Source organism: Globicephala melas, chromosome 7 (assembly GCF_963455315.2).
Source record: "Globicephala melas chromosome 7, mGloMel1.2, whole genome shotgun sequence".
NCBI lineage: Eukaryota > Metazoa > Chordata > Mammalia > Artiodactyla > Delphinidae > Globicephala > Globicephala melas.
The window spans coordinates 47,646,721-47,674,128 of NC_083320.1; the positions used below are offsets into that span (position 1 = coordinate 47,646,721).

Here is a 27,408-nt window from a genome sequence, read left to right on the forward strand (position 1 = left end):
ATAGGTAAACTAAAATTTTTTCATTATTTTATAGTAAATGGTTTTCATAGTCAATTTTTTTCAGTTTTCAGAACTCTGAAAATTAACCAAAGGCTTTCAGCATTCCAGAGAGTGTTTACTCAAGAAAAATAGATCATCTAGGTAAGAACAGTGAGCTTTGTGGTGTTTTAACTTGTCCTATTTCCATTCTCTTTCTCACCAACAGGGTATCTTTGAAAAAGAACAGCTCACAATCACAGTGGCATAGGTTTCTTCCTTGTGGTATATGCCCAATATCTAGCATTATGCTTTGAACATAAATAAATTCCCATTTAAAATCGTTTGGATTTGGGCCTACTCACTCTAACACAAAATGAAGCCTTTGTGCAGGCCACTAATGGACTTCTACAACTGGTTCCTAGTTTCTTGCCGTCAATTTTTCTTATATATTTCTGTTGGAGTTATCCATCATGTATGCTAATTTGACCATATCATTCCCCTTCCAACACATCAGAGTATTGCCCAATAAGTAAACTATAAATTTCTGACCACAGTATGCAAGTAGCAGGCAGACTTACTGTCTTCATCACTCTGTTACTTCCTACATCTTCCATCCCAATAATATAAATATATTCATTATCTAAGTGTAATGCGTAATTGTTGAAACTGTTTATACCCACTGCTATCATACTTGCTTTGTCTTCATTCTCTTGGTCTTGAATTTCCATGTCTATTTTACAAATGTTTCTGTCTTTTGTATTAACATTAGAAAAAATAGAACTAATCAATAGACGAAAGGGAGGGAGAGATAGGGTGGATGATAAAATACATGCAATGATTCCACAGTAAAGTCTTACGAAATCTGGAATTAAATCAGAATGAGAAGAATGTGAATGTGTATGATGGGCAGAGTCAGACCAGAAAGTATTGTTAGCTGTGTTTTGTTTGTATTCTGACAGGATGTTGGGCTGGCTGGCTGCAACTAAAAGTATTTTTCCCTGTCAATTTGGGAGGGCGTGGTGAAGAATCTCCAGGTAATACAGAGTTACTCATCTTACCGAGCTAAGATTTTTAATGAAAAAGTATCCAAAGTATTTGCTATGAAAGATCCAAATGACTCTGTAGTTCTATAATGTTGGGTGGAGAATAAAGAGGCAGCACTCAAGACTTTATTATGATCTTCCTCTAACCACTTCTATATAGAGGCAGGTATTTATATTTAATAAACATTTATTAAATAACTAAAATAAAAATGGCCATTTTGTACAAACGATCACCATTCTTCCACCTTGTTCTATTTCTTTAAACCGGACTAGTCCAGTTTCCTTCTTTCTGCATCTATTATAGTGCTGTGTATACTATGAACTCTCAGTAAGTCAGTTAAACTGATGTTCATCAGTCCTAAAGTCAAGATCCTTCCTCCAAGAAAGCTTGGTCTGAATATGTCAACATCATTTACCATCATATACCACTTAACTCTATCCAACCATTTTCATAGAAATTTGGGGTTTGTAAAGTCTTTCCTGGACCTCAGTTGAGTTATTGATTTTTTTAAAAAAGGCAACAGTGTTGGGTCTAAAATGATAGTCTCTAAAGTTGAGAAAGCCATATATAGACACCAACAGAAATAGGCTGCCACCAGTTTGAGGAATAAAAATCCCTCAGGCTCCCCAAATTTCTTCTCCAGAGACTTGCAAGTTCCATCATTAGAGATTATTATTTTGGATTATATGGCAAATACACTTTAGGTTAGGAATGACTAATTAAAAATTTTAAAAGTAAAACTAATCTAAACTAACCTGTTCTTAGGAAACCAGTAATCTCAAAAGGTTTAAGGAATGGTAAATGTTTCAAAGGGGAGAAAGGCAAAGAGACAAGTCCAGATCCTGGAAAGCTACCTGAAGAGGAGAAGACATGGTTGGATATACTTGAAAGTGGCATGAAGACTCTGAATATAGGGCAAGTGTAGAACCACAGTGGGGTAAGGAAATAAGGAAGAACATTAACTTTGTCTACTTTACAATTTAAGCTTAGTGAGGAGAATTTGCAAAAGACAAACGTTTCACTAAATCTAAGTAGAAGTACAAGAATGGAGGATTCCACGTAATTATTTGCTTTTTAATATGACCCACGTACTTATTAGAATATTAATTTATCATTATACATTAATTTTCTTAGATACTTACGTATTTGAGAAAACAGAAGAAGAGATAGTACCCTGGACTGTGGCAGGAGCCCGAGGTCCTATTTACCAGAAAAAGAAAATAATTAGTTTGCATCCTTCCCCAACAACTTGTAAAATGATAATATCCTCTAATAGTTCTTTATTCTCTGTTGTCACAGTCTTGTTTAAAAGCCTCCAGAGACTCTCGACAATGAAGTCTAAATTTCTTTGCAAAGCATAAAATATACCATACAATCTGATGTTCTTATCTACCTCTCTAGTGTCTTCTCTGGCTAGTCTTCCATGTGTATTCTATGGATCAGAGGTGCAAAATAACTTATTTTCTAAATGTATCATCTTTTCCATGCCTCTGGGCCCTTGTTTTTGTCATTTCCTCTGTCTGGAGCACCCTATGCCCTCTCTTTTTTTTTTTTGGTGGTATGTGGGCCTCTCACTGTTGTGGCCTCTCCGGTTGCGGAGCACAGGCTCCGGATGCGCAGGCTCAGCAGCCACGGCTCACGGGCCTAGCCGCTCTGCGGCATGTGGGATCTTCCTGGACCGGGGCACAAACCCGTGTCCCCTGCATCGGCAGGTGGACTCTCAACCACTGCACCACAAGGGAAGCCCCCATGCCCTCTTTTAACTTATCTTTTAGGTCTCAGTCAGCTTGTGTTAACTCTTCTAGAAAGCCTTCCTTGAAACTAAGTAAATCTTCTTCTCTAGTGGTCCTAAGGCATTCTACCCATTTCTATTATAAAACTCATTATGCTATACTGTAATTAAAGGTTTACTCTTCTGTCTCCCTGATTATGATGTAAATTTCTCACTATATCTCCAGCATTTATTTTTGGAGAATACTACGTAATTAATATGTTTCCTCAACATTTATTCATTGATTTGTTGGCCATTAATCTCTTCCCACTCAAACATCATCTCACTTGCTTTGTATGTAATCTAGCTAGATTTCATTACTGGCTTTTAGTAAAGATTCTGGATACAGATGACATAGAAAGCTTTTATGCACAACACCTTCACACTGGATTTGGTGTTTGTTAATTATGCAAATACACAAATGAATAAAAATTGTAGACAAAAAGAATGTCCTGGTTACAGAAAGTAGTGTTAGTAATTAGAGCCTGTTCAGTCAAGTTTAAGTGGTAACTCGTTTCTCTCAATAAATGAGTAACCAATAGGTACCAGTGATGCGTAAAAAAGTCTTACTTAAATCCTTATGAACCTTTTTGACTTTGTGTAGATATGTTTTTTTGTGTGTGTTCAGATTTGGAGAAGCAGTATCTGAAATTAAGAATTCATAGACCTGAGAAATTAAGTGTGAAGATAATATAATTTTAAAAGCAAAATAAAAAACAAACCTTCTGTGGTTTCATTAATATTCTGGAGTAAATATTCTAAAAATATTTTCCTAGAATTCTATATAAAATATTAAAACCATCCTCTTAAAAACAGCTAAGCTTTCAAGGAGGTAAGAGAAATCTTTGAGAGTAAAAAATTGGGGGGAACACACATATGGAATTGTAAGCAAATGATGAAGCTGATGCCTGCCCTGTACCCACTGGCCATAACTGCAAACTTAATGGATAACCAGGGGACTTAAAACCATATATCAGGCTCAAACCAGATGGGAAATAAAATCTTAGAGCTTGTGAAAATATACTTTATCCCACAAAACTACACCCTTGGTGAAAGAGCTGTCTTAAAAAAATCATGCCACAGAGGTAGCAGCACAAACAAATTATGCCTTGGCATCAGCTGTGGATAGAGGAAGAACAGCAGAAAAGAAAAATATCTCTGAAGAATTCATAACCATATATTATCTCTTACGTGACTTTGAGGTTCAAATTCACTGTATGGTCCATAAAACTCCAAATGAGAAATTTAAAATGAACCTGTTTTTATCGCTCTCCCAGATGCCTAGCAGTAGCATATGAAGAAAACTTAACAGCTTTATTGAAGTATAATTGATATTTGCAAAACTGTACATATTTAATGTGTTCAGTTTGAGTTTCTACATAGTAATACATCCTATCAAAGTATGGAATTCTGTCAAAAATGATGCATTTCTGTCAAAAACAAGCTAACATATAACAACACATCCCTGCCACTCACACATACACAAATATGAAGAAACAAACCAACATGCCAGTTATCAGGAAAAAAAAAAAGCATTAAAATTAGACCACAAATATTTCAGATATTGGAATTATCAAATATAGAATATAAAATATGTGCATTTTATATGTTTAAATAAATAAAGTAGTAATTGGAAATCACAGGAATGGAACCTATCAAAAAAGTCCAATCAAATCTGAATAATAATGAGACATTTTATAATATATATTATATATATATGTTTAATCAAACAAATTTAAAAGTGCATTAAATTTATATAATAGTAAAATAGATACAACTGAAGAGAGAATTGGTGAAATGGAAGACAACCTCAAAGAAATTAACCAGAATACAATAGAGAGAAATGGAAAATGTGGTTTTTAGACGATGTAGAAGTAGACACACACACACACACACACACACACGTATATAACTGGAGTTTCAGAAGAAAAGAATAAAGAAAATGAGGAGAAGCAACATAGGAGAGAAAAACAGCTGAGACTTGGCCAGAACTGCTCATCATAGTGATACTAAAGTAAAGCAGATGAAAGATCTTAAAAGCAGCCTTTGGTGTGTGTGTGGCAGGGGTGAGAAGGTAGGGAGGGGGATGTGGGAGGAAGGACCACTTACATAGGAATTAAGTAGAACAGAAAGTAGATCATTTAAGTAAAACAATATTTTTAAAGTGCTAAGAAAAAAAGAACTGTCCCTGAGAACTGGTATATCCAGCCATAATTATATCCCATAACATGGATAAAATACAGTTTTATTAAGTAGAATCTGAGACTTTACTCCCAAAATACATTCATTAGTGACATTTCTAAAGAATGGATGTATTTTAGGAAAAATGAAGGTGATTCTATAAAGTATGAAATGCAAAAAGGAATGATGAAAAACAATAAAATGGTTAACATGTGAGAAAATATAAATAAAACTTGAAAAATAGAATAGTAATTTAATAGAAAAATAGAAACATAATTTCTATAACATAGAAAAGTAATTTAATTTTGAATTTTTTACCAGATAAATTATTAAATATGATACGAGATAGTGAGTAGAAGTAAATTATTTGACTTTTACTTTAAGTATACATGTTAAAATTTAAGGGTAATTGTCAAAAGAAATATACACATAGTAAAAAATGTCCAAAACAGCAGAAGGAAAGCTGAATTAAAAAATACACTTAATATTCTAAAAGAGAAGAAGAAAGGAAAAATTAAATATAGGTGTGTATATATATATATATATATATTTAAAAGGAGAACAAACTGAAAGCAAAAATAAGGCAGTAAAAATCTTCCAAAGATCTGTAATTAACATAAATGTAAATGGTTTAAACTCAGTTAAAAATCAGTACTTCTAATACTGAATAAAATAAAGCAAAATCCAAAGTCAAGTATTTGTAAGAGCTACAATTAAACATTGTAGCTCTTAAAGACTCTAAGATTGAAAGCTGATACAACTATAGTAACATCAGGCAAATTGAATTTAAGACAGAAAGCATGGCTCAGGATAAAGGTCACTACATAATAATAAGATTAAGTTATTAACTTGGTAATAAGTTACCAAGATAACCCTAGGTATGACTAATAACCTTGATCAAGAAATAAAAAAGCAGGGCTTCCCTGGTGGCACAGTGGTTGGGAGTCTGCCTGCTGATGCAGGGGACGCGGGTTCGTGCCCCAGTCTGGGGGGATCCCACGTGCTGCAGAGCGGCTGGTCCCGTGGGCTGTGGCTGCTGAGCCTGTGCATCTGGGGCCTGTGCTCTGCAGCGGGAGGGGCCACAGCAGTGAGAGGCCCATGTACCGCAAAAAAAAAAAAAAAAAAGAAATAAAAAAGCAAAAATGGATACAACTACACAGAGGAGTTAAACTATCCTATCATTCCCAATAATTTTTTGAAGAATTTAAAAAGTAAGACTATAGACTACTTGAACTATACAACTAAACATCTCAGTTGAACGGAAATATTTAGAATATTGTACTTCAAAGTTGACAATATTCATTGTTTTCAAACAGGACATTAAACAACTTAATCATGTACACTAAGCCAATAAAGCAATTCTTCAGATACTTCAAAAGGCTGGTAACATAAATGTCATGTTCTCAGTCTACAAAGCAATTAGAAATCAATAACAAAAAGAAAAACAAATCCAATATACTTGAAATTTTAAAACTCATGAATACAAAATAACACACAAAATTGGAATTTAGATATGATTTAGGGAATAAAAATACTGCACATCAAATTTTGCAGTACATTTCAAAATCTCTTTTGTACATACCACCAATTTAGTGTCATACACAGTTCTAAACACTTGACAAATATTAAGTTATTGAATTGCCATAGCAATCATATGAACAACATACTATTATTAGTCTCATTTTATAGTTGGAAAAACTAAAGAGCAGAGAAGTTAAACAACTTGGCCAAACATAAATTTTAAGTGTGGGAGTGTGGATTCAACTTAACTAGTCTGGGGTCAGAGTATGTGTTCTTTCCCACTATGCCATACTACCTTTCAATAATCCTATCCTTTCAATATGTATGGAAAGGATATATGATAAATTTATGTCAATAAATTTGAAAATTCATATGAATTGAATACATTTTCAAGAAAAGTTTAACATGCCCCAAAAATCTGAAAAGAAATGAAAAATAGGAATAGTTCTGAATCACTAAAGTCATTGAATCTGTAAAGTTTTTGTCACATAGTGAGCCAGGCCCAGGTTATTTTGCCAGTAATTTCTACCAAGCATTTATGAAATATATGATTCTAACTTTAGAAACTTCCGGAAAATAATAAAGAGGTAATATAACTCATAAAGCTAGTGTAAACTTGTAGAAAAACCACACCAGAAAACTATGAAAAAGGAAAATTACAGCTGAACTTCTCTCAAGAACCTGGATGCTAAAATCCTACAATAATTACTAGAAAATATAATCTAGAAATGTATACTACATGATGAATAAATTTGATTTAATCAAGGAATGAACGATTGTTCTGAGAATAAAAAGTGATCATCTCAACAAGAGATGCACTAAAAAGTCAACATTCACTGATAAACCTTAGCAAGTTAGAAACAGAAGTGCATTTTCTTAACCTGGCATCTACCAAAATATTGTGGTGGGCATCATATTTAATGAATAATTTTAAAATATTTTAAATCAGAAAGAAGACAAAAAGCCCACTTTCATCATTTTATTCACCATTTCTCTGAAGGCCCTAGAAATGGGAAGAGTACAAGAAATAATTTAAAAATATTAAGATTGCAAATAAAGTAACTAATCTGTCATTATTTACCGGTAATATGTTTATATTAAAAAACAAAAGAATCAACAAATAAGGAATAAGAATTAGAGATTTGAAAAGGTTCCTGGACACATAATCATATAAAAATCAATCACATTAGTATACATTAGTAACAAGTAGTTAGAGAATATACAATTTTTAATAGCAATAGAAATAGTACCTAGGAACAAATCTAACAAAAAGATGTGTAAGATGTTTCTGGCGAAAACACTAAACTTAAAGAAATGAAATTTCCATAAAATGGAATGATAGACCATTTACGCTGATAGGGAGAATCAGTATTGTAAAGATATCTGTTCTCCCCTTATTAATTTATAGTTTCAATGCAGTTTCAGTCAACACCTCAGCTGGGTGTGTTTGCATGTGTTTCTGAGACTGGCAGGTCAACTTAAAATTTATATGGAGGAAGATAGATTTAGCCAAGGCACTCCCAGAAAAGTAGAACAAAGTGGTAAAAGTGGTAGCAGATGGGAGCTGGTGGATAAGGTGTCTTCTCCTTACTGATGTCAAGACATTGTGAATCATCAACAGTGTGATACTAGTGCAATGACAAACTGATCTTTTGGAACAGAATAGAGAAATCAGAAACAGATCCACACATATATGGTGTCTGCATATTAGCAAGCTGGCATTCCAGATAAGTGGGTGAGGACAGATCTTTCAAAAGAATAGTTATCAGGCAGAGAGTCAATAGCAGTTGCTGGTATACCCACGGTTAAGCTGGGACTGAGAGCAGTAACAACAACAGTGTACTTTGTGAGCCCGCACAATAGGCAAAAGGGGACACAACAGAGCACACTCACAGGTGAACAGCTCCAGAGGTGGAATACTCAGTGGCTTCTCTCCCCATGGGAGTGCTCCAGTCCCACCTACCTCATATCATAGACCAGAAACACAGCTAAGAAACAGATCTGGAGGCCTCTATGTGAACAACTAGGGAGCAGACCCTGCCCCTGACAGGGCAGTGACAACCACAGAGTGAAGGGCAGGCCCCACTCAATATCCAGGGCAGGCTATAGTCAGCACAACACCAGTCAAACCCTCCATCAAAGGGATAGGGCATACACTGAGAAAAGAGGTGGCAGTCATCCATACTAAAAACAGCCCTTGCACGAAAAACAAAACAAAACAAAAAAAACCCATTAAACCCAAGCAGGCTACATAGGGATGTTCCCACATAAAAATAGCCCTCCAAACTCTGAGGGTCTGGCATCGGGAGGAAGAACCTCCAGAGAATTTAGCCTTGAAGCCCAGCAGGGCTTGAGTGCAGGTGCTCCACTCTTGGAGGGTGCACACAAGGTTTCATGTGCACTGGGACTCAGCATAAAGCAGTACCTCCATAGGAACCTGGGCTAGATCTACCTAGGGGTCTTGGAGGGTCTCCTGGGGAGATGGGGGTTGGTTGGCTGTACCTCACTGTGTGGGCAAGGGGACTGGTAGCAGAGGCCCCAGAGAATATTAATTGGCGTGAGCTCTCTTGGAGGTCCCCATTTTGGCACCAAGAACCAACCCCATCCAACAGCCTGCAGGCTCCAGTGCTGGAATGCCTCAGGCCAAACAACCAGCAAGACAGGAACACAGCCCTACCCATCAGCAGACAAGCTGCCTAAAGTTGTACTAAGCTCACAGACACCCCAAAACACACCCCGGACATGGCCCTGCCCATCAGAGGGACAACACTAAGCTCCACCCACCTGAGGGCAGGCACCTGTCCCCCCCACCAGGAAGCCTGGACCAACCTCACCCACCAAGGGGCAGATACCAGAAGCAAGAGGAACTATGATCCTGCAGCCCATGGAAAGGAGACCACAAACACAGTAACTTATATAGAATTAGATGACAGAAATATGTTGCAGAAGGAGCAAGATAAAAACCTACAAGACCAAATAAATGAAGAGGAGATAGGAAATCTACCTGAAAAAGAATTCAGAGTAATGATAGTAAAGATGATCTAAAATCTCAGAAAAAGAATGGAGGATCAGATCGAGATGATACAAGAAATATTTAACAAAGACCTAGAAAAACTAAAGAACAATCAGAAATGAATACAATAACTGAAATGAAAAATACACTAGAAGGAACTGATAGGAGAATAAATGAGGAAGAAGAATGGATAAGTGAGCTAGAAGATAGAATGATGGAAATCACTGCTGTAGAATAGAATAAAGAAAAAAAGAATGAAAAGAAATGAGGACAGTCTCAGAGACCTCTGGGACAACATTAAACACACCAACTTTTGAATTATAGTGGTGCCAGAAGAAGAGAAAGAGACTGAGAAAATATTTGAAGAGGTTAGAGTAGAAAACTTCCCTAACATGGGAAAGGAAATAGTCACCCAAGTCCAGGAAGCACAGAGAGTCCCATACAGTATAAACCCAAGAAGGAACATGCTCAGACATATATTAATCGAATGAACAAAAATTAATACAAAGAAAAAATATTGAAAGCAACAAGGGAAAGTCAACAAACAACATACAAGGGAATCCCCAATGGTTATCAGCTGATTTTTCAGCGGAAACTCTGCAGGCCAGAATGGAGTGGCAGGATATGTTTAAAGTGATGAAAGGGAAAAAGCTACAGCCAAGAATACTCTACCCAGCAAGGCGCTCATTCAGATTCGATGGAGAAATCAAAAGCTTTACAGACAAGCAATGGCTAAGAGAATTCAGCACCACCAAACCAGCTTTACAACAAATGCTAAAGGAACTTCTCTAGGCAGGTGAGGTTAAAAAAAAAAAAAAAAAAAAAGGCCACAACTAGGAACAAGAAACTCACAAATTGGAAAGTACACTGGTAAAAGCAAACCTACAGTAAAAGTAGGAAATCATCCATACACAAATATGATAGCAAAACCAGCAAACATGAGGAGAGTACAAATACAGGAAATGGGAATTACATTTGAAATTGAGAGACTAGCAACTTAAAACAAACTTGTATATATATAGACTGCTACATCAAAACCTCATGGGAAATGCAAACCAAAAAATAGATACACACACAAAAAAGAAAAAGCAACCCAAACACAACACTACAGATGGTCATCAAACCACAAGAGAAGAGAACAAAAGAGGAAGGGATGGAAAAAGACCTACAAAAACAAATTCAAAACAATTAAGAAAATGGTAATAGGAACATACATATCAATAATTACCTAAAATGTAAATGGATTAAATGCTCCAACCAATAGACACAGAATGGCTGAATAGATACAAAACAAGACCTGTGTATATGCTGTCTATAAGAGACCAACTTCAGACCTGGGACACACACAGACTGAAAGTGAGGGGATGGAAAAAGATATTCCATGCAAATGGAAATCAAAGAAAGCTGCAGTAGCAATACTCATATCAGACAAAATAGACTTTAAAATAAGAGACAAGGAAGGACACTACATAATGATCAAGGGATCATTCCAAGAAGAAGATATAACAATTATAAATATATATGCACCCAACATAGGAGTACCAATATATAAAGCAAATGCTAATGGCCATAAAAAGGGAAATCAAAAGTAACACAATAATAGTGGGGGACTTTAAGACCCCACTTACACTAATAGCAGATCATTCAGACAGAAAATTAATAAGGAAACACAAGCCTTAAATGACACATTAGACAAGATAGACTTGATATTTATAGAACATTCCATCCCAAACCAGCAGAATACACTTTCTTCTCAAGTGCACATGGAACATTCTCCAGGATAAATCACACCTTGGGTCACAAATCAAGCCTTGAAAATTTAAGAAAACTGAAATCATATCAAGCATCTTTTCTGACCACAACACTATGAGTTTAGAAATCAATTACAGGAAAAAAACCTATAAAAAACACAAACACATGGAGGCTAAACAATATGTTACTAAACAACCAATGGATCACTGAAGAAATCAAAGAGGAAATCAAATAATACCTAGAGACAAATGACAACAAAAGAAAGAGAATCCAAAACCTATGGGATACAGCAAAGGGAGTTCTATGATGGAAGTTTATAGCAATACAATCTTAACCTCAGAAAACAAATCTCAAACAACCTAACCTTACACCTAAAGCAACTAGAGAAACAAGAACAAACAAAGCCCAAAGTTAGTAGAAGGAAAAGAAATCATAAAAATCAGAGCAGAAATAAATGAAATGGAGATAAAGAAAACAGCAGTAAAGATCAATGAAACTAAAAGCTAGTTCTTTTGGAACAACAAAACTGATAAATCTTTAGCTATACTCATCAAGAAAAAAAAGGGAGAGGGCTCCAATCAATAAAATTAGAAATGAAAAAAGGAATTTACAACTGACACCACAGGAATACAAAGGATCATAAGAGACCATTACAAGCAACCATACACAAATAAAATGGACAACCTAGAAGAAACAAATTCTTAGAAAGGTACAACCTTCCAATACTGAACCAGGAAGAAATAGAATATATGAACAGACCAATCACAAGTACTGAAATTGAAACTATGATTAAAAAACTTGCAGCGAACACAAGTCCAGGAACAGATAGCTTCACAGGGGAATTCTGTAAAACATTTAGAGAAGAGTTAACACCTACCTTCTGGAACTCTTCAAAAAATTGCAGAGGAAGGGAAGGAATACTTCCCAAGCTCATTGTATGAGGCCACCATCACTCTGATACCAAAACCAGACAAAGATGTCACACACAAAAAAAATTACAGGCCAATATCACCTATGAACATAGATGCAAAAATCCTCAACAAAATACTAGCCAACCAAATCCAACAACACATTAAAAGCATCATACACCATGATCAAGTGGGATTTATCTCAGGGATGCAAGGATTCTCAATATATGCAAACCAATCAATGTGATACACTGTATTAACAAATTGAAGAATAAAAACCATATGATCATCTCAATAGATGAAGAAAAAGCTTCTGACAAATTTCAACACCCATTTATGATAAAAACTCTCCATAAAGTGGGCATAGAGGGAACCTACTTCAACATAATAAAGGTCATATACAACAAACTCACAGCAAACATCATTCTCAATGGCAAAAACTGAAACCATTTCCTCTAAGGTCAGGAACAAGACAAGGATGTCCACTCTTGCCATTACTATTCAACATAGTTTTGGAAGTCCTAGCCACACAATCAGTGAAGAAAACGAAATAAAAGGAATCCAGATTGGAAAAGAAGTAAAACTGTCACTGTTTGCAGATAACATGATATTATACATAGAAAACCCTAAAGATGCTACCAGAAAAGTACTAGAGCTTATCAATGAATTCTGTAAAGTTGCACGATACATAATACACAGAAACCTCTTGCATTTCTATACACTAATAATGAAAGATCAGAAAGATAAATTAAGGAAACAATCCCATTTACCATCACATCAAGACAAATAAAATAAAATACCTAGGAATAAACTTACCTAAGGAGGCAAATGCTTGTACTCAGAATAAGTACTGAGTATAAGGTACTGACAAAAGAAACCAAAGATGACACAAACAGATGGAGAGATATACCATGTTCCTGGGAAGAATCAATATTGTGAAAATAACTATACTACCCAAAGCAATCTACAGATTCAATGCAATCTCTATCAAATTACCAATGACATTTTTGACAAAATTAGAACAAAAATTTTTACAATTTGTATGGAAACAAGAAAGACCCCAAATAGCCAAAGCAATCTTGAGAAAGAAAGATGGAGCTGGAGTAATCACACTCCCTGATGTCAGGCTATACTGCAAAGCCACAGTAATCAAAACAGTATGGTACTGGCACAAAAAAAGAAATATAAAAAAAAAGAAATATAGATCAGTGGAACAGGATAGAAAGCCCAGAAATAAACCCATGCACCTGTGGTCACCTAACCTATGGCAAAGGAGGCAAGAATATACAATGGAGAAAAGACAGTCTTTTCAATAGTGCTGTGAAACCGTAAACAAAATGAAATGACAACCTACAGAATGGGAGAAAATATCTGCAAATGATGCGACCAACAAGGGGTTAATATCCAAAATATACAGACAGCTCTTGCAGCTCAGTATCAAAAACACGAACAACCCAATCAAAAAATGGGCGTAAGATCTAAATAGACATTTCTCCAAAGAAAACATGTCAATGGCCAAATAGCACATGGAAATATGCTCAACCTCACTAATTATTAGAGGAATGCAAATCAAAACTACAAGGAGATATCACCTCACACTGGTCTGAGTGCCCATCATCAAAAAATCTGCAAACAATAAATGCTGGAGAGGAGGTGGAGAAAAGGGAACCCTCTTGCACTGTTGATGGGAATGTAAACTGGTACAGCCACTATGGAGAACAGTATGGATGTTCCTTAAAAAACTAAAAATAGATTTACCATATGATCCAGCAATCCCACTCCTGGGCATATATTTGGAGAAAACCATAGTTCAAAAAGATACATGTACCCCAGTGTTCACTGCAGCACTATTTACAATAGTCAGGACATGGAAACAACATAAATGTCCATCAACAGAGGAATGGATAAAGAAGATGTGGTACGTATATACAATGGAATATTCTCAGCCATAAAAAAGAACTAATGTCATTTGCAGCAACAGGTATGGACCTAGAGATTGTCATACTGAGTGAAGTCAGACAGAGGAAGACAAATATCATATGATATCACTTATATGTGGGATCTAAAAAAAAAAAGGTACAAATGAATCTATTTACAAAACAGAAATAGTCACAGGTGTAGAAAACAAACTTGTGATTACTATGGGGTAAAGGGGGGGAAGGGATAAAATGAGAGACTTGGATTGATATATACACACACTGCATATACACAGTGTGTGTGTATACATATATGGATAACTATATATATAATAGATAACTAATAAGGACATACTGTGTATGACAGGGAACTCTACTCAGTACTCTGTAATGTATAATGGCCTATATAGGAAAAGAATCTAAAAAAGAGTGGATATATGTATATGTATAACTGACTCACTCTGCTGTACACCTGAAACTAACACCGTATTTTAAATCAACTATACTCTAGTAAAAATTTAAAAAGGAAAAAAAAGTTCTCAGGCAAACAGTTATTCATGTGGGGAGGAAGGCAAGGGAGATAACAGTTTTACACTGAGAGGACCTGAAGGGGAGCTCTACTGGTAGACTGGTTTTGCTGTAGGTTCTTAAGGCAAGAAAGGGCTACAAATTATACCTGACGGGAGGTACAGGAACTTTCTCTTTACAGAGGGTTATTTATGATTCTATTCATCCTGTTCCCCTTATGCAGAAATAATTGTGGTTTCCTCTACTTGCTGATTTCCTGCTAATACCTAGGCCTAACAGCTAAGGTCATTAAAAAAAAGCATGACCAAGTAGAGAAAATTAAAAACTCACTTAAGAGGAACCCAGAAATCATAGGGCTAAGAACTACATGTGACATTGTCAAAAGCAAAACTGATGAAAGACTCAAGCTATGCCCATTCACTGCATATTGCCTATGGCTGATTTACAGCTACAGCGGCAGAGGTGAATAGTTGCAATAGAGACTTCATGGCTGGCTAACACATGAATTAAAACCTTAGGTCTCTCAAATAAAGAATAGACATTTTTTTGGTATATCTGTGGAACATTAAAAAATATCAATACATATTTGGCCACGAAGAAAACTTAACTTCAATGAAGAGAGATTTAAAGGCTATATTTTCTGATACTAATTCAAAGAAATTAAAAATAAGAATGTTACCAAAATTATTTATTAGAAATTTAAATATAAACACAGATATCTGTTTTGAAAGAGAATTTAAGAGGGGAAGTAAAATCTATGTGTAAACCAATAAAAAACAGAGCAATTTATATCAAAATCTACAGTTGTGAGCTACACTCACATGAAAATGTTTAGCATAGAGGGTATTATTATTAGAATAAAAAACAAAACAAAATTCCACAGTTTTGGAAGACAGAGTTAATAGCTTGGCTGGGACTGCTCTGTCCTTATCTCTATGGAAAAATGGATGTTTGACTTTGACTTTATTAAATTTACTTTTTGCTTATTTATTTTTTAAATTACAATTGATTTACAATATTTCCTTAGTCTCAGGTGTATAGTAATTCAATATATATATATTTCCAGATTATATTCCATTATAGATTACAAAATACTGAATTTAATTCTTCATGCTATACAGTAAATCCTTGTTGCTTATGTATAGTAGTTTGTATCTGTTAATCCCATACTCCTCTCATTTGTCTCTCCTTCCCTCCCTTCTCCCCTTTGGAAACCATATATTTGTTATCTATCTCTGTGTGACTGTTGTAGTTTTGTATATAGAAGTGATTCTGCTGTATCCCATAGATTTTGTATGGTTGTGAGTTCATTTTTGTTTATCTTGAGGTATTTTCTGATGTCTTCTTTGATTTCATCATTGACCTAGTGGTTTTTTAGTATCATGTTGTTTAGTCTCCATTAGTGTTCATTCTTTTCCCATTTTTCTTTCTGTGGTTGATTTCTGGTTTCATACTATTGTGGTCAGAAAAGATGCTTGAAATAATATCCACCCTCTCAAATTTGTTGAAGCTTGTTTGGTTATCTTAGTATGTGGTCTATTCTAGAGCTTTCCATGCATGCTTGAGAAGAATGTGTAGTCTTTTTTTTTTTGGATGTTGTATCCTGTAGATGTCAATTAAGTCAAACTTGTCTACTGTGTCAATGCAGGACCTCCATTGCATTACTGATTTTTTGAGAAGATAAATATCTGAAATAAACACCTTAGCTTTAACAGCTCAAGGAACTAATTAAAGAAGGATAAACTAAGCCCAAAGATAATAGATGGAAGGTAATAACGAAGATCAGAGTGGAAATAAATGAAATAGAGCCTAAAAAGAAAATAGGAAAGATTAATAAAAATAAGTACTTTTTAAAAAAGATTAACAAAATAGACAAACCTTTAGCTTGACTTAACAGGAAAAAAAAGGCGGAAAGACTCAAAATTAGAAATGAAAAAGACATTACAGTTGATACCACATAAAGTCAAAGGATAATAAAAAACTACCATGAATAATTATATCCCAACAAATTAGATAACCTAGAAGAACTGGATAAATTCTTATAAACGTCCAACCTACCAAGACGGAATTATAAAGAAGTTGAATATCTGACAGACCAATTACTAATAAGGAGATTGAATCAGTAATCAAAAACCTTCCACACAGGGAACTATATTCAATATCCTATGATAAACCGTAATGGAAAATAATATAAAAAAAGAACGTATATATGTGTATAACTGAGTCACTCTGCTGTATGGAAGAGAGTGGCACAACACTGTAAATCAAGTATAGTTCAATGAAAAAAAATTAAAACCTTCCAGCAAAGAAAAGTCCAGGACCAGATGGTTTCACTGGTGAATTGACCAAACATTCAAAGATGATGAATTAATACAAATCCTTAACAAACTCTTCCCAAAAAAAAAAAAAAAAAAACCAAAAGAACCCCAAACCCAGAAGATGAGGGATCAGTTCAAAATTCATTATACAAGGCCAGCATTACTGAGATATCAAAGCCAGACAAGAACACTACAAGGAAAAAAAAAAACAAAAAAAAGCTATAGGCCAATATCCCTGATGAACATAGATGCAAAAATTCAAAACAAAATATTAGCAAACCAGAGGGGGGACCTTGAAGATGGCGAAGAGTAAGACACGGAGATCACCTTCCTCCCCACAGATACACCAGAAATACATCTACACGTGGAACAACTCCTACAGAACACCTACTGAAGGCTGGCAGAAGACCTCAGACCTCCCAAAAGGCAAGAAACTCCCCACGTACCTGGGTAGGGCAAAAGAAAAAAAGAAAAAACAGAGACAAAAGAATAGGAATAGGACCTGAACCAGTGGGAGGGAGCTGTGAAGGAGGAAAGGTTTCTACACACTAGGAAGCCCCTTCGCGGGTGGAGACTGCGGGAGGCAGAGGGGGGAGCTTCAAAGCCGCGGAGGAGTGCACAGCAACAGCGGTGCGGAGAGCAAAGCGAGATTCCCGCACAGAGGATCGGTGCGGACCAGCACTCACAAGCCCGAGAGGCTTGTCTGCTCACCCGCCGGGGCGGGCGGGGCTGCGAGCTGAGGCTCTGAGGCTCGGGTTTCGGTTTCGGACGAAGCGCAGGAAGAGGACTGGGGTTGCCTGAAGGGGTTAGTGCACCACGGCTAGCCGGGAGGGAGTCTGGGGAAAAGTCTGCACCTGCTGAAAAGGCAAGAGACTTTTTCTTCCCTCTTTGTTTCCTGGTGCGCGAGGAGATGGGTTTAAGAGTGCTGCTTAAAGGAACTCCAGAGACGGGCGCGAGCCGTGGCTAAAAGCGGGAACCCCAGAGACGGGCGTGAGCCGCGGCTATAAGCACAGACCCCAGGGACGGGCGGGAGACGCTAAGGCTGCTGCTGCCGCCACCAAGGGGCCTATGTGCGAGCACAGGTCACTATCCACACCCCTCTTCTCCGGAGCCTGTGTAGCCCGCCACCGCCAGGTTCCCGGGATCCAGGGACAACTTCCCTGGGAGAACGCACAGTGGGCCTCAGGCTGGTGTAAAGTCACGCTGGCCTCTGCTGCCGCAGGCCCGCCCCACACGCAGTGCCCCTCCCTCCCCCCAAGCCTGAGTGCGCCAGAGCTCCCGAATCAGCGGCTCCTTTAACCCCGTCCTGTCTGAGCAAAAAACAGACGCCCTCCAGCGACCTACACACAGAGGCAGGGCCAAATCCAAAGCTGAGCCCCTGTGAGCTGTGAGCACAAAGAAGAGAAAGGGAAATCTCTCCCAGCAGCCTCAGAAACAGCGGATTAAAGCTCCACAATCAACTTGATGTACCTGCCTCTGTGGAATACATGAATAGACGAGTCATCCCAAATTGAGGAGGTGGGCTTCGAGAGCAAGATCTATGATTTTTTCCCCTTTTCCTGTTTTTGTGAATGTGTAGGTGTATGCTTCTGTGTGAGATCTTGTCTGTATAGTTTTGCTTCCACCATTTGTCCTAGGGTTCTATCCGTCCATGTTTTTTTTTAAAATTTTTTTCTTAATAATTAATTATAATTTTAATAACTTTATTACACTCTACTTTCTTTCTTTCTTTCTCTTTCTTTCTTTCTTTCTTTCTTTCTTTCTTTCTTTCTTTCTTTCTTTCTTTCTTTCTTTCTTTCTTTCTTTCTTTCCTTCCTTCCTTCCTTCCTTCCTTCCTTCCCTCCTTTAGACAACGAATCATCCCAAATTGAGGAGGTGGTCTCTGAGAGCAAGATTTATGATTTTTTTCCCCTTTACCTCTTTTGGTGAGGGTGTATGTATATGCTGCTGTGTAAGATTTTGTCTGTATAGCTTTGCTCCCAACATTTGTCCTAAGATTCTATCCGTCCCTTTTTTTCTAATTATTTTTTAATTCAATAACTTTATTATACTTTATTTTATTTTATTGTATCTTCTTTCTTTTTTCCTTCCTTCCCTCCTACCTTCCTTCCTCCCTCCCTCCCCCTCCTTTCTTTCCTTCTTTCTTTCTTTCTTCCTTCCTTCCTTCCTTCCCTCCTTTCTTTCTTCATACTTCTACTAATTCTCTCTACTTTTTCTCCCTTTTATTCTGAGCCGTGTGGACGAAAGGATCTTTGTACTCCAGCCAGGAGTCAGGGCTCTGCCTCGGAGGTAGAAGAGCCAACTTCAGGACACTGGTCAACAAGAGACCTCCCAGATCCACATAATATCAAATGGCAGAAATCTCCCAGAGACCTCCATCTTAACACCAGCACCCAGCTTCACTCAACAACCAGCAAGCTACAATGCTGGACAACCTATGCCAAACAACGAGCAAAACAGGAACACAACCCCACCTATTAGCAGAGAGGCTGCCTAAAATCATAATAAGGCCACAGACACCCCAAAACACACCACCAGACGTGAACCTTCCCACTAGAGAGACAAGATCCAGCCTCATCCACCACAACACAGGCACTAGTCCCTTCCACCAGGAAGCCTACACAACCCACGGAACCAACCTTAGCCACTGGAGACAGACATCAAAAACAGCGGGAACTACGAACCTGCAGCCTGCAAAAAGGAGACCCCAAACACAGTAAGATAAGCAAAATGAGAAGACAGAAAAACACAAAGCAGATAAAGGAGCAAGATAAAAATGCACCAGACCTAACAAATGAAGAGGAAATAGGCAGTCTACCTGAAAAAGAATTCAGAATAATGATAGTAAGGATGATCCAAAATCTTGGAAATAGAATAGACAAAATGCAAGAAACAGTTAACAAGGACCTAGAAGAAATAAAGATGAAAGAAGCAATGATGAACAACACAGTAAATGAAATTAAAATTACTATAGATGGGATCAATAGCAGAATAACTGAGGCAGAAGAACGGATAAGTGACCTGGAAGATAAAATAGTGGAAATAACTACTGCAGAGCAGAATAAAGAAAAAAGAATGAAAAGAACTGAGGACAGTCTCAGAGACCTCTGGGACAACATTAAACGCACCAACATTCGAATTATAGGGGTTCCAGAAGAAGAAGAGAAAAAGAAAGGGACTGAGAAAATATTTGAAGAGATTATAGTTGAAAACTTCCCTAATATGGGAAAGTAAATAGTTAATCAAGTCCAGGAAGCACAGAGAGTCCCATACAGGATAAATCCAAGGAGAAATACGCCAGGACACATATTAATCAAACTGTCAAAAATTAAATACAAAGAAAGCATATTAAAAGCAGCAAGGGAAAAACAAGAAATAACACACATGGGAATCCCCATAAGGTTAACAGCTGATCTCTCAGCAGAAACCCTACAAGCCAGAAGGGAGTGGCAGGACATACTGAAAGTGATGAAGGAGAAAAACCTGCAACCAAGACTACTCTACCCAGCAAGGATCTCATTCAGATTTGATGGAGAAATTAAAACCTTTACAGATAAGCAAAAGCTGAGAGAGTTCAGCACCACCAAACCAGCTTTACAACAAATGCTAAAGGAACTTCTCTAGACAAGAAACACAAGAGAAGGAAAAGACCTATAATAACAAACCCAAAACAATTAAGAAAATGGGAATAGGAACATACATATCGATAATTACCTTAAATGTAAATGGACTAAATGCTCCCACCAAAAGACACAGATTGGCTGAATGGCTACAAAAACAAGACCCTTATATATGCTGTCTACAAGAGACCCACTTCAGACCTAGAGACACATACAGACTGAAAGTAAGGGGATGGAAAAAGATATTCCATGCAAATGGAAACCAAAAGAAAGCTGGAGTAGCAATTCTCATATCAGACAAAATAGACTTTAAAATAAGGATGATTAGAAGAGACAAAGAAGGACACTACATAATGATCAAGGGATCGATCCAAGAAGAAGATATAACAATTGTAAATATTTATGCACCCAACATAGGAGCACCTCAATACATAAGGCAAATACTAACAGTCATAAAAGGGGAAATCGACAGTAACACATTCATAGTAGGGGATTTTAACACCCCACTTTCACCCATGGACAGATCATCCAAAATGAAAATAAATAAGGAAACACAAGCTTTAAATGATACATTAAACAAGATGGACTTAACTGATATTTATAGGACACTCCATCCAAAAACAACAGAATACACATTTTTCTCAAGTGCTCATGGAACATTCTCCAGGATAGATCATATCTTGGGTCACAAATCAAGCCTTGGTAAATTTAAGAAAATTGAAATTGTATCAAGTATCTTTTCTGACCACAACGCCATGAGACTAGATATCAATTACAGGAAAAGATCTGTAAAAAATACAAACACATGGAGGCTAAACAATACACTACTTAATAATGAAGTGATCACTGAAGAAATCAAAGAGGAAATCAAAAAAATACCTAGAAACAAATGACAATGGAGACACAACGACCCAAAACCTATGGGATGCAGCAAAAGCAGTTCTAAGGGGGAAGTTTATAGCAATACAAGCCCACCTTAAGAAGCAGGAAACATCTCGAATAAACAACCTAACCTTGCACCTCAAGCAATTAGAGAAAGAAGAAAAAAAAAACCCCAAAGCTAGCAGAAGGAAAGAAATCATAAAAATCAGATCAGAAATAAATGAAAAAGAAATGAAGGAAACAATAGCAAAGATCAATAAAACTAAAAGCTGGTTCTTTGAGAAGATAAAATAGATAAACCACTAGCCAGACTCATCAAGAAAAAAAGGGAGAAGACACAACTCAATAGAATTAGAAATGAAAAAGGAGAAGTAACAACTGACACTGCAGAAATAAAAAAGATCATGAGAGATTACTACAAGCAACTCTATGCCAATAAAATGGACAATCTGGATGAAAGGGACAAATTCTTAGAAATGCACAACCTGCCAAGACTGAATCAGGAAGAAATAGAAAATATGAACAGACCAATCACAAGCACTGAAATTGAAACTGTGATTAAAAATCTTCCAACAAACATAAGCCCAGGACCAGATGGCTTCACAGGCGAATTCTATCAAACATTTAGAGAAGAGCTAACACCTATCCTTCTCAAACTTTTCCAAAATATAGCAGAGGGAGGAACACTCCCAAATTCCTTCTACGAGGCCACCATCACCCTGATACCAAAACCAGACAAGGATGTCACAAAGAAAGAAAACTACAGGCCAATATCACTGATGAACATAGATGCAAAAATCCTCAACAAGATACTAGCAAACAGAATCCAACAGCACGTTAAAAGGATCATACACCATGATCAAGTGGGGTTTATTCCAGGAATGCAAGGATTCTTCAATATACTCAAATCTATCAATGTGATAAACCATATTAACAAATTGAAGGAGAAAAACCATATGATCATCTCAATAGATGCAGAGAAAGCTTTTGACAAAATTCAACACCCATTTATGATAAAAACCCTGCAGAAAGTAGGCATAGAGGGAACTTTCCTCAACATAATAAAGGCCATATATGACAAGCCCACAGCAAACATCAACCTCAATGGTGAAAAACTGAAGGCATTTCCACTAAGATCAGGAACAAGACAAGGTTGCCCACTCTCACCACTCTTATTCAACATAGTTTTGGAAGTTTCAGCCACAGCAATCAGAGAAGAAAAGGAAATAAAAGGAATCCAAATCGGAAAAGAAGAAGTTAATCTGTCACTGTTTGCAGATGACATGATACTATACATGGAGAATCCTAAAGATGCTACCAGAAAACTACTAGAGCTAATCAATGAATTTGGTAAAGTAGCAGGATACAAAATTAATGCACAGAAATCTCTGGCATTCCTATATACTAATGATGAAAAATCTCAAAGTGAAATCAAGAAAACACTCCCATTTACCATTGCAACAAAAAGAATAAAATATCTAGGAATAAACCTACCTAAGGAGACAAAAGACCTGTATGCAGAAAATTATAAGACACTGATGAAAGAAATTAAAGATGATACAAATAGATGGAGAGATATACCATGTTCTTGGATTGGAAGAATCAACATTGTGAAAATGACTCTACTACCCAAAGCAATCTACAGATTCAATGCAATCCCTATCAAACTACCACTTGCATTTTTCACAGAACTAGAACAAAAAATTGCACAATTTGTATGGAAACACAAAAGACCCCGAATAGCCAAAGCAATCTTGAGAACAAAAAAAGGAGCTGTAGGAATCAGGCTCCCTGACTTCAGACTATACTACAAAGCTACAGTAACCAAGATAGTATGGTACTGGCACAAAAACAGAAAGATAGATCAATGGAACAGGATAGAAAGCCCAGAGATAAACCCACGCACATACGGACACCTTATCTTTGATAAAGGAGTCAGGAATGTACAGTGGAGAAAGGACAGCCTCTTCAATAAGTGGTGCTGGGAAAACTGGACAGATACATATAAAAGTATGAGATTAGATCACTCTCTAACACCATACACAAAAATAAGCTCAAAATGGATTAAATTCCTAAATGTAAGGGCAGAAACTATCAAACTCTTAGAGGAAAACATCATTAATCATTAGAGAAATGCAAATCAAAACTACAATGAGGTATCATCTCACACCAGTCAGAATGGCCATCATCAAAAAATCTAGAAGCAATAAATGCTGGAGAGGGTGTGGAGAAAAGGGAACACTCTTGCACTGCTGGTGGGAATGTGAATTGGTTCAGCCACTATGGAGAACGGTATGGAGGTTCCTTAAAAAACTACAACTAGAACTACCATATGACCCAGCGCAATCCCTCTACTGGGCATATACCTGGAGAAAAGCAAAATTCAAAAAGAGTCATGGACCAAAATCTTCATTGTACCTCTATTTACAATAGCCAGGACATGGAAGCAACCTAAGTGGCCGTCAACGGATGAATGGATAAAGAAGATGTGGCACATATATACAATGGAATATTACTCAGCCATAAAAAGAAATGAAATTGAGTTATTTGTAATGAGGTGGATAGACCTAGAGTCTGTCATACAGAGTGAAGTAAGTCAGAAAAAAAAAGACAAATACCGTATGCTAACACATATATATGTAATTTAAGAAAAAAAGAATGTCATGAAGAACCTAGGGGTAAGACAGGAATAAAGACACAGACCTACTGGAGAACGGACTTGAGGATATGGGGAGGGGGAAGGGTGAGCTGTGACAGGGCGAGAGAGAGTCATGGACATATACACACTAACAAACGTAAGGTAGATAGCTAATGGGAAGCAGCCACATGGCACAGGGATATCGGCTCGGTGCTTTGTGACCGCCTGGAGGGGTGGGATAGGGAGGGTGGGAGGGAGGGAGATGCAAGACGGAAGAGATATGGGAACATTTGTATATGTATAACTGATTCACTTTGTTATAAAGCAGAAACTATCACACCATTGTAAAGTAATTATACCCCATAAAGATGTTAAAAAAAATAAAAAAAATAAACAGGAAATGTAAAAGCTAAAAAAAAAAAATATTAGCAAACCAATTCATTAGTACATTAAAAGAATCATATGCCAGGATCGAGTGGGATTTATCCCTGTGATGCAAGAATGGTTCAACATATGCAATTGGTTAACTGTAATACACCACATTAACAAACAGATCTGTGTTTTAGAAAGATTGCTTTACACCAAAATGTAGGGTGGATTAAAAAGACGAAGAGAGGTTGGAGGAAGGTTACTGAAATAGTCAAGGATGGAGGAAAGAAAGGCAGCAGTTGTGGGAATACAAAAGAGAGGGAAGGAGGAATGAAGGAGGTAGATTAGACAGAGAGTGGCAACTTGGGGATACAAAATTCAAGAAAGAGGAAGAGTCAAAGATAAGTCAAGTTTTGTGCCTGGGTAAAAACAGAAGGATCAAGAAGTTGAAAATTTTGATTTTTGTATTGAATTTGAGGTGGTCATTGGCCACTGGATGGAGGTGTCTAGTATTTTCTATGTGTGTATATAGGTTTTGCATGAGAGTGTTTTTAGTGACTTCCAAAAATCTAACAAGGTGCAGAAAAACTTAGTTATTGTATATTCCACTCAAGGGGAGATGGGAAATAGGATGTATTGTCTGTGGGGAATAGATGGCAGTGCAGTATGAGGACCTTCCTGGGCATATTTCTCTGTATTATAACCTACTGAACCATAGTATGTCAGTACCTTACTCTACCTATCACTATAAACAGCTACAGCAGAGACTCTAACTTTTCCACACTTTGCATATTTCAAAAGTCATACTTATCAAGCAATCATTCAAACATATAGGCTAATTATAACATCAAAATTCATAAACAGTTTTATACCATGCTTTATTTTCCAAAATAACCATGTTTTTAAAATCCATGGTATAACAAGTAACTTGAGAAACCATATGGTGAAACCATAATTAGGTACTTAACAAACAACAGAACAATTATGAATGTTTTTTATTTTCTTACCTCTATTATCAGAAACACTTGATTTTTTATTTGTCTCTCCATCTTTCTATATGGTACAACATTAAAGATAAAAACATTCGTTAGTAACTTCACTTCTGAAAGATTTTGCCTTCTACCAATCAACCAAATTAATACAGATTTTCTTCCCTTTTATCTTCTAACTCTCTCATGAAAATTGTCTCAGGGACAATACTTATTACCAACCTCCTAGGACACCTTCCACAGGGATCTCAAATTTCACTAGTTCAAAATTGAGTTTAATATGCAGCCCCGTACAAACTTTACCCTCTTCTAGTACTCCACATTTTTTTTAAAGACATGGTAATCTATTTAGTGGTTGGTTCTAGTCATTCAGTTTGTTTCAGGGAAATACAATCCAACCTATTCTAATCCAATCTAATGCTTTAAAAACACATTGCTAAGAATCAAAATAAAATTTATCATCCCAGACTCTCAACTTACTGTAATAACATTTTTGCATCTGTCTGCCCCATTAGACAATGAGTCCTCAAGGGGAAAGATTATATCTGATTCTTCTTTGTATCCTATGTGACCAATTTATTCATTTTCCCTTCCTTCAGGAAAAAGTCACAGGGCTTTGGCCAACAGTAGATGTTCAATAAATATTAGATATTGCAATTGCTAAATGTTTGTTTGGATTAGTTTCTACTAATGAGAGTGAGTGAGTTTAGCACAAAGGTAACTCAACACTTCTAGGGAAAGGGATCAGTTCTCATAAATAGATCCTAATATCCCTAATCAATCCATAACACGGTAGAGAGGGAGATGGTTCACAGAAGTAAAAGTTAACTAGATAAATTAATAATCACCATACAGAAGCTTGAGACATAATTTCATACCTTTTGTTCAGTATCATTATCTTGTACATCTGGTTGAGAAACAAGAGAAGGTACTGATGTTTTGGCAATATTCTTTGAACTACTTAGAGACCGATGAATGGTGTTTACAAAGGGTTCTAAAAGTAAATGAAAGAAACAGTATAGTTTTTAAAAGAACTCACTGAAGTATAATTTAATGGTTTAATTATAATTGTTTGGTTTAATTATAACTTAATTATTTAAATTGAACGGTTTCCTCAATTTAAAAATACATCTATAACTGTGAAGTCATCACTGCAACCAAAATAAAATTTCTAATACCCCTGAAAGTTTTCTCATCCACCTTTGTAATCCATTTATCTCTTTCTTCCCATCCTCAGACAACAGTGCTCTCTACCTCTTACACAAGATTAATCTGAATTTTCTAGAATTTTATATGAATGGGATCATATAGTATGTGATATATAGTATTTTTTGCCTGGCTTCTTTCACTCAGTATTGTATGTTTTAATAATTCATTCCTTTTTTTTAAAAATTTCTGAGAAGTATTCCATTGTATGGATATGCTACCATTCTTTATCTATTCACCTGTTGTTTGGGTTGTTTCCAGTTTCGGCAACTTACAAATATTTATGAACTTACCTGCACAAGTTTTTGTGTGGGCATACTTTTTCATTTCTATTGGGTAAATACACTTAGTAGTAGAATGGCTGGGTCATATGGTAAGTATATGTCTAACTTTTAAGAAATGCCAAACTGTTTTCCCAAGTGGCTGTACCATTTCATACCATTCAGCAGTGTGTCAGAGTTTTAATTCTCCCACATCCTTGTCAACACTTAGTAGGCAGAAGAAAGGAAATAAGATCAAAGTGAAAAAGAAATAGAAAAACAAGAGAGAAAAACTAACAGTTGACTCCTTGAGAAGTTCAATAAAACTGATAAAGCCAGATTGACCAGGAAAAAGAGAAGACACAAATTTCCATCATCAGGGAAATTAGAGATAACAGCATAACAGTCTATAGATAATACTAAAAATAACAGATTATGAAAATTTATAGCAATAAACTTATATGAAAGGGACAGATTTTCCTCAAAAACAATCAAATCTCATTCATGAATAAA

At 36.4% G+C, this 27,408-nt stretch overlaps 1 protein-coding gene across 1 annotated transcript in view; it reads right to left on the reverse strand.

Moving 5' to 3' along the window:
- The window catches only part of FSIP2 (fibrous sheath interacting protein 2), a 126,380-nt gene that overhangs the window by 62,138 nt on the left and 36,834 nt on the right, over positions 1-27,408 (reverse strand). Inside the window, exon 10 of the mRNA XM_060301530.1 lies at positions 26,308-26,423. Within this exon, the coding sequence (XP_060157513.1) occupies positions 26,308-26,423 (116 nt within the window). The remainder of the gene's footprint in view (positions 1-26,307; positions 26,424-27,408) is intronic.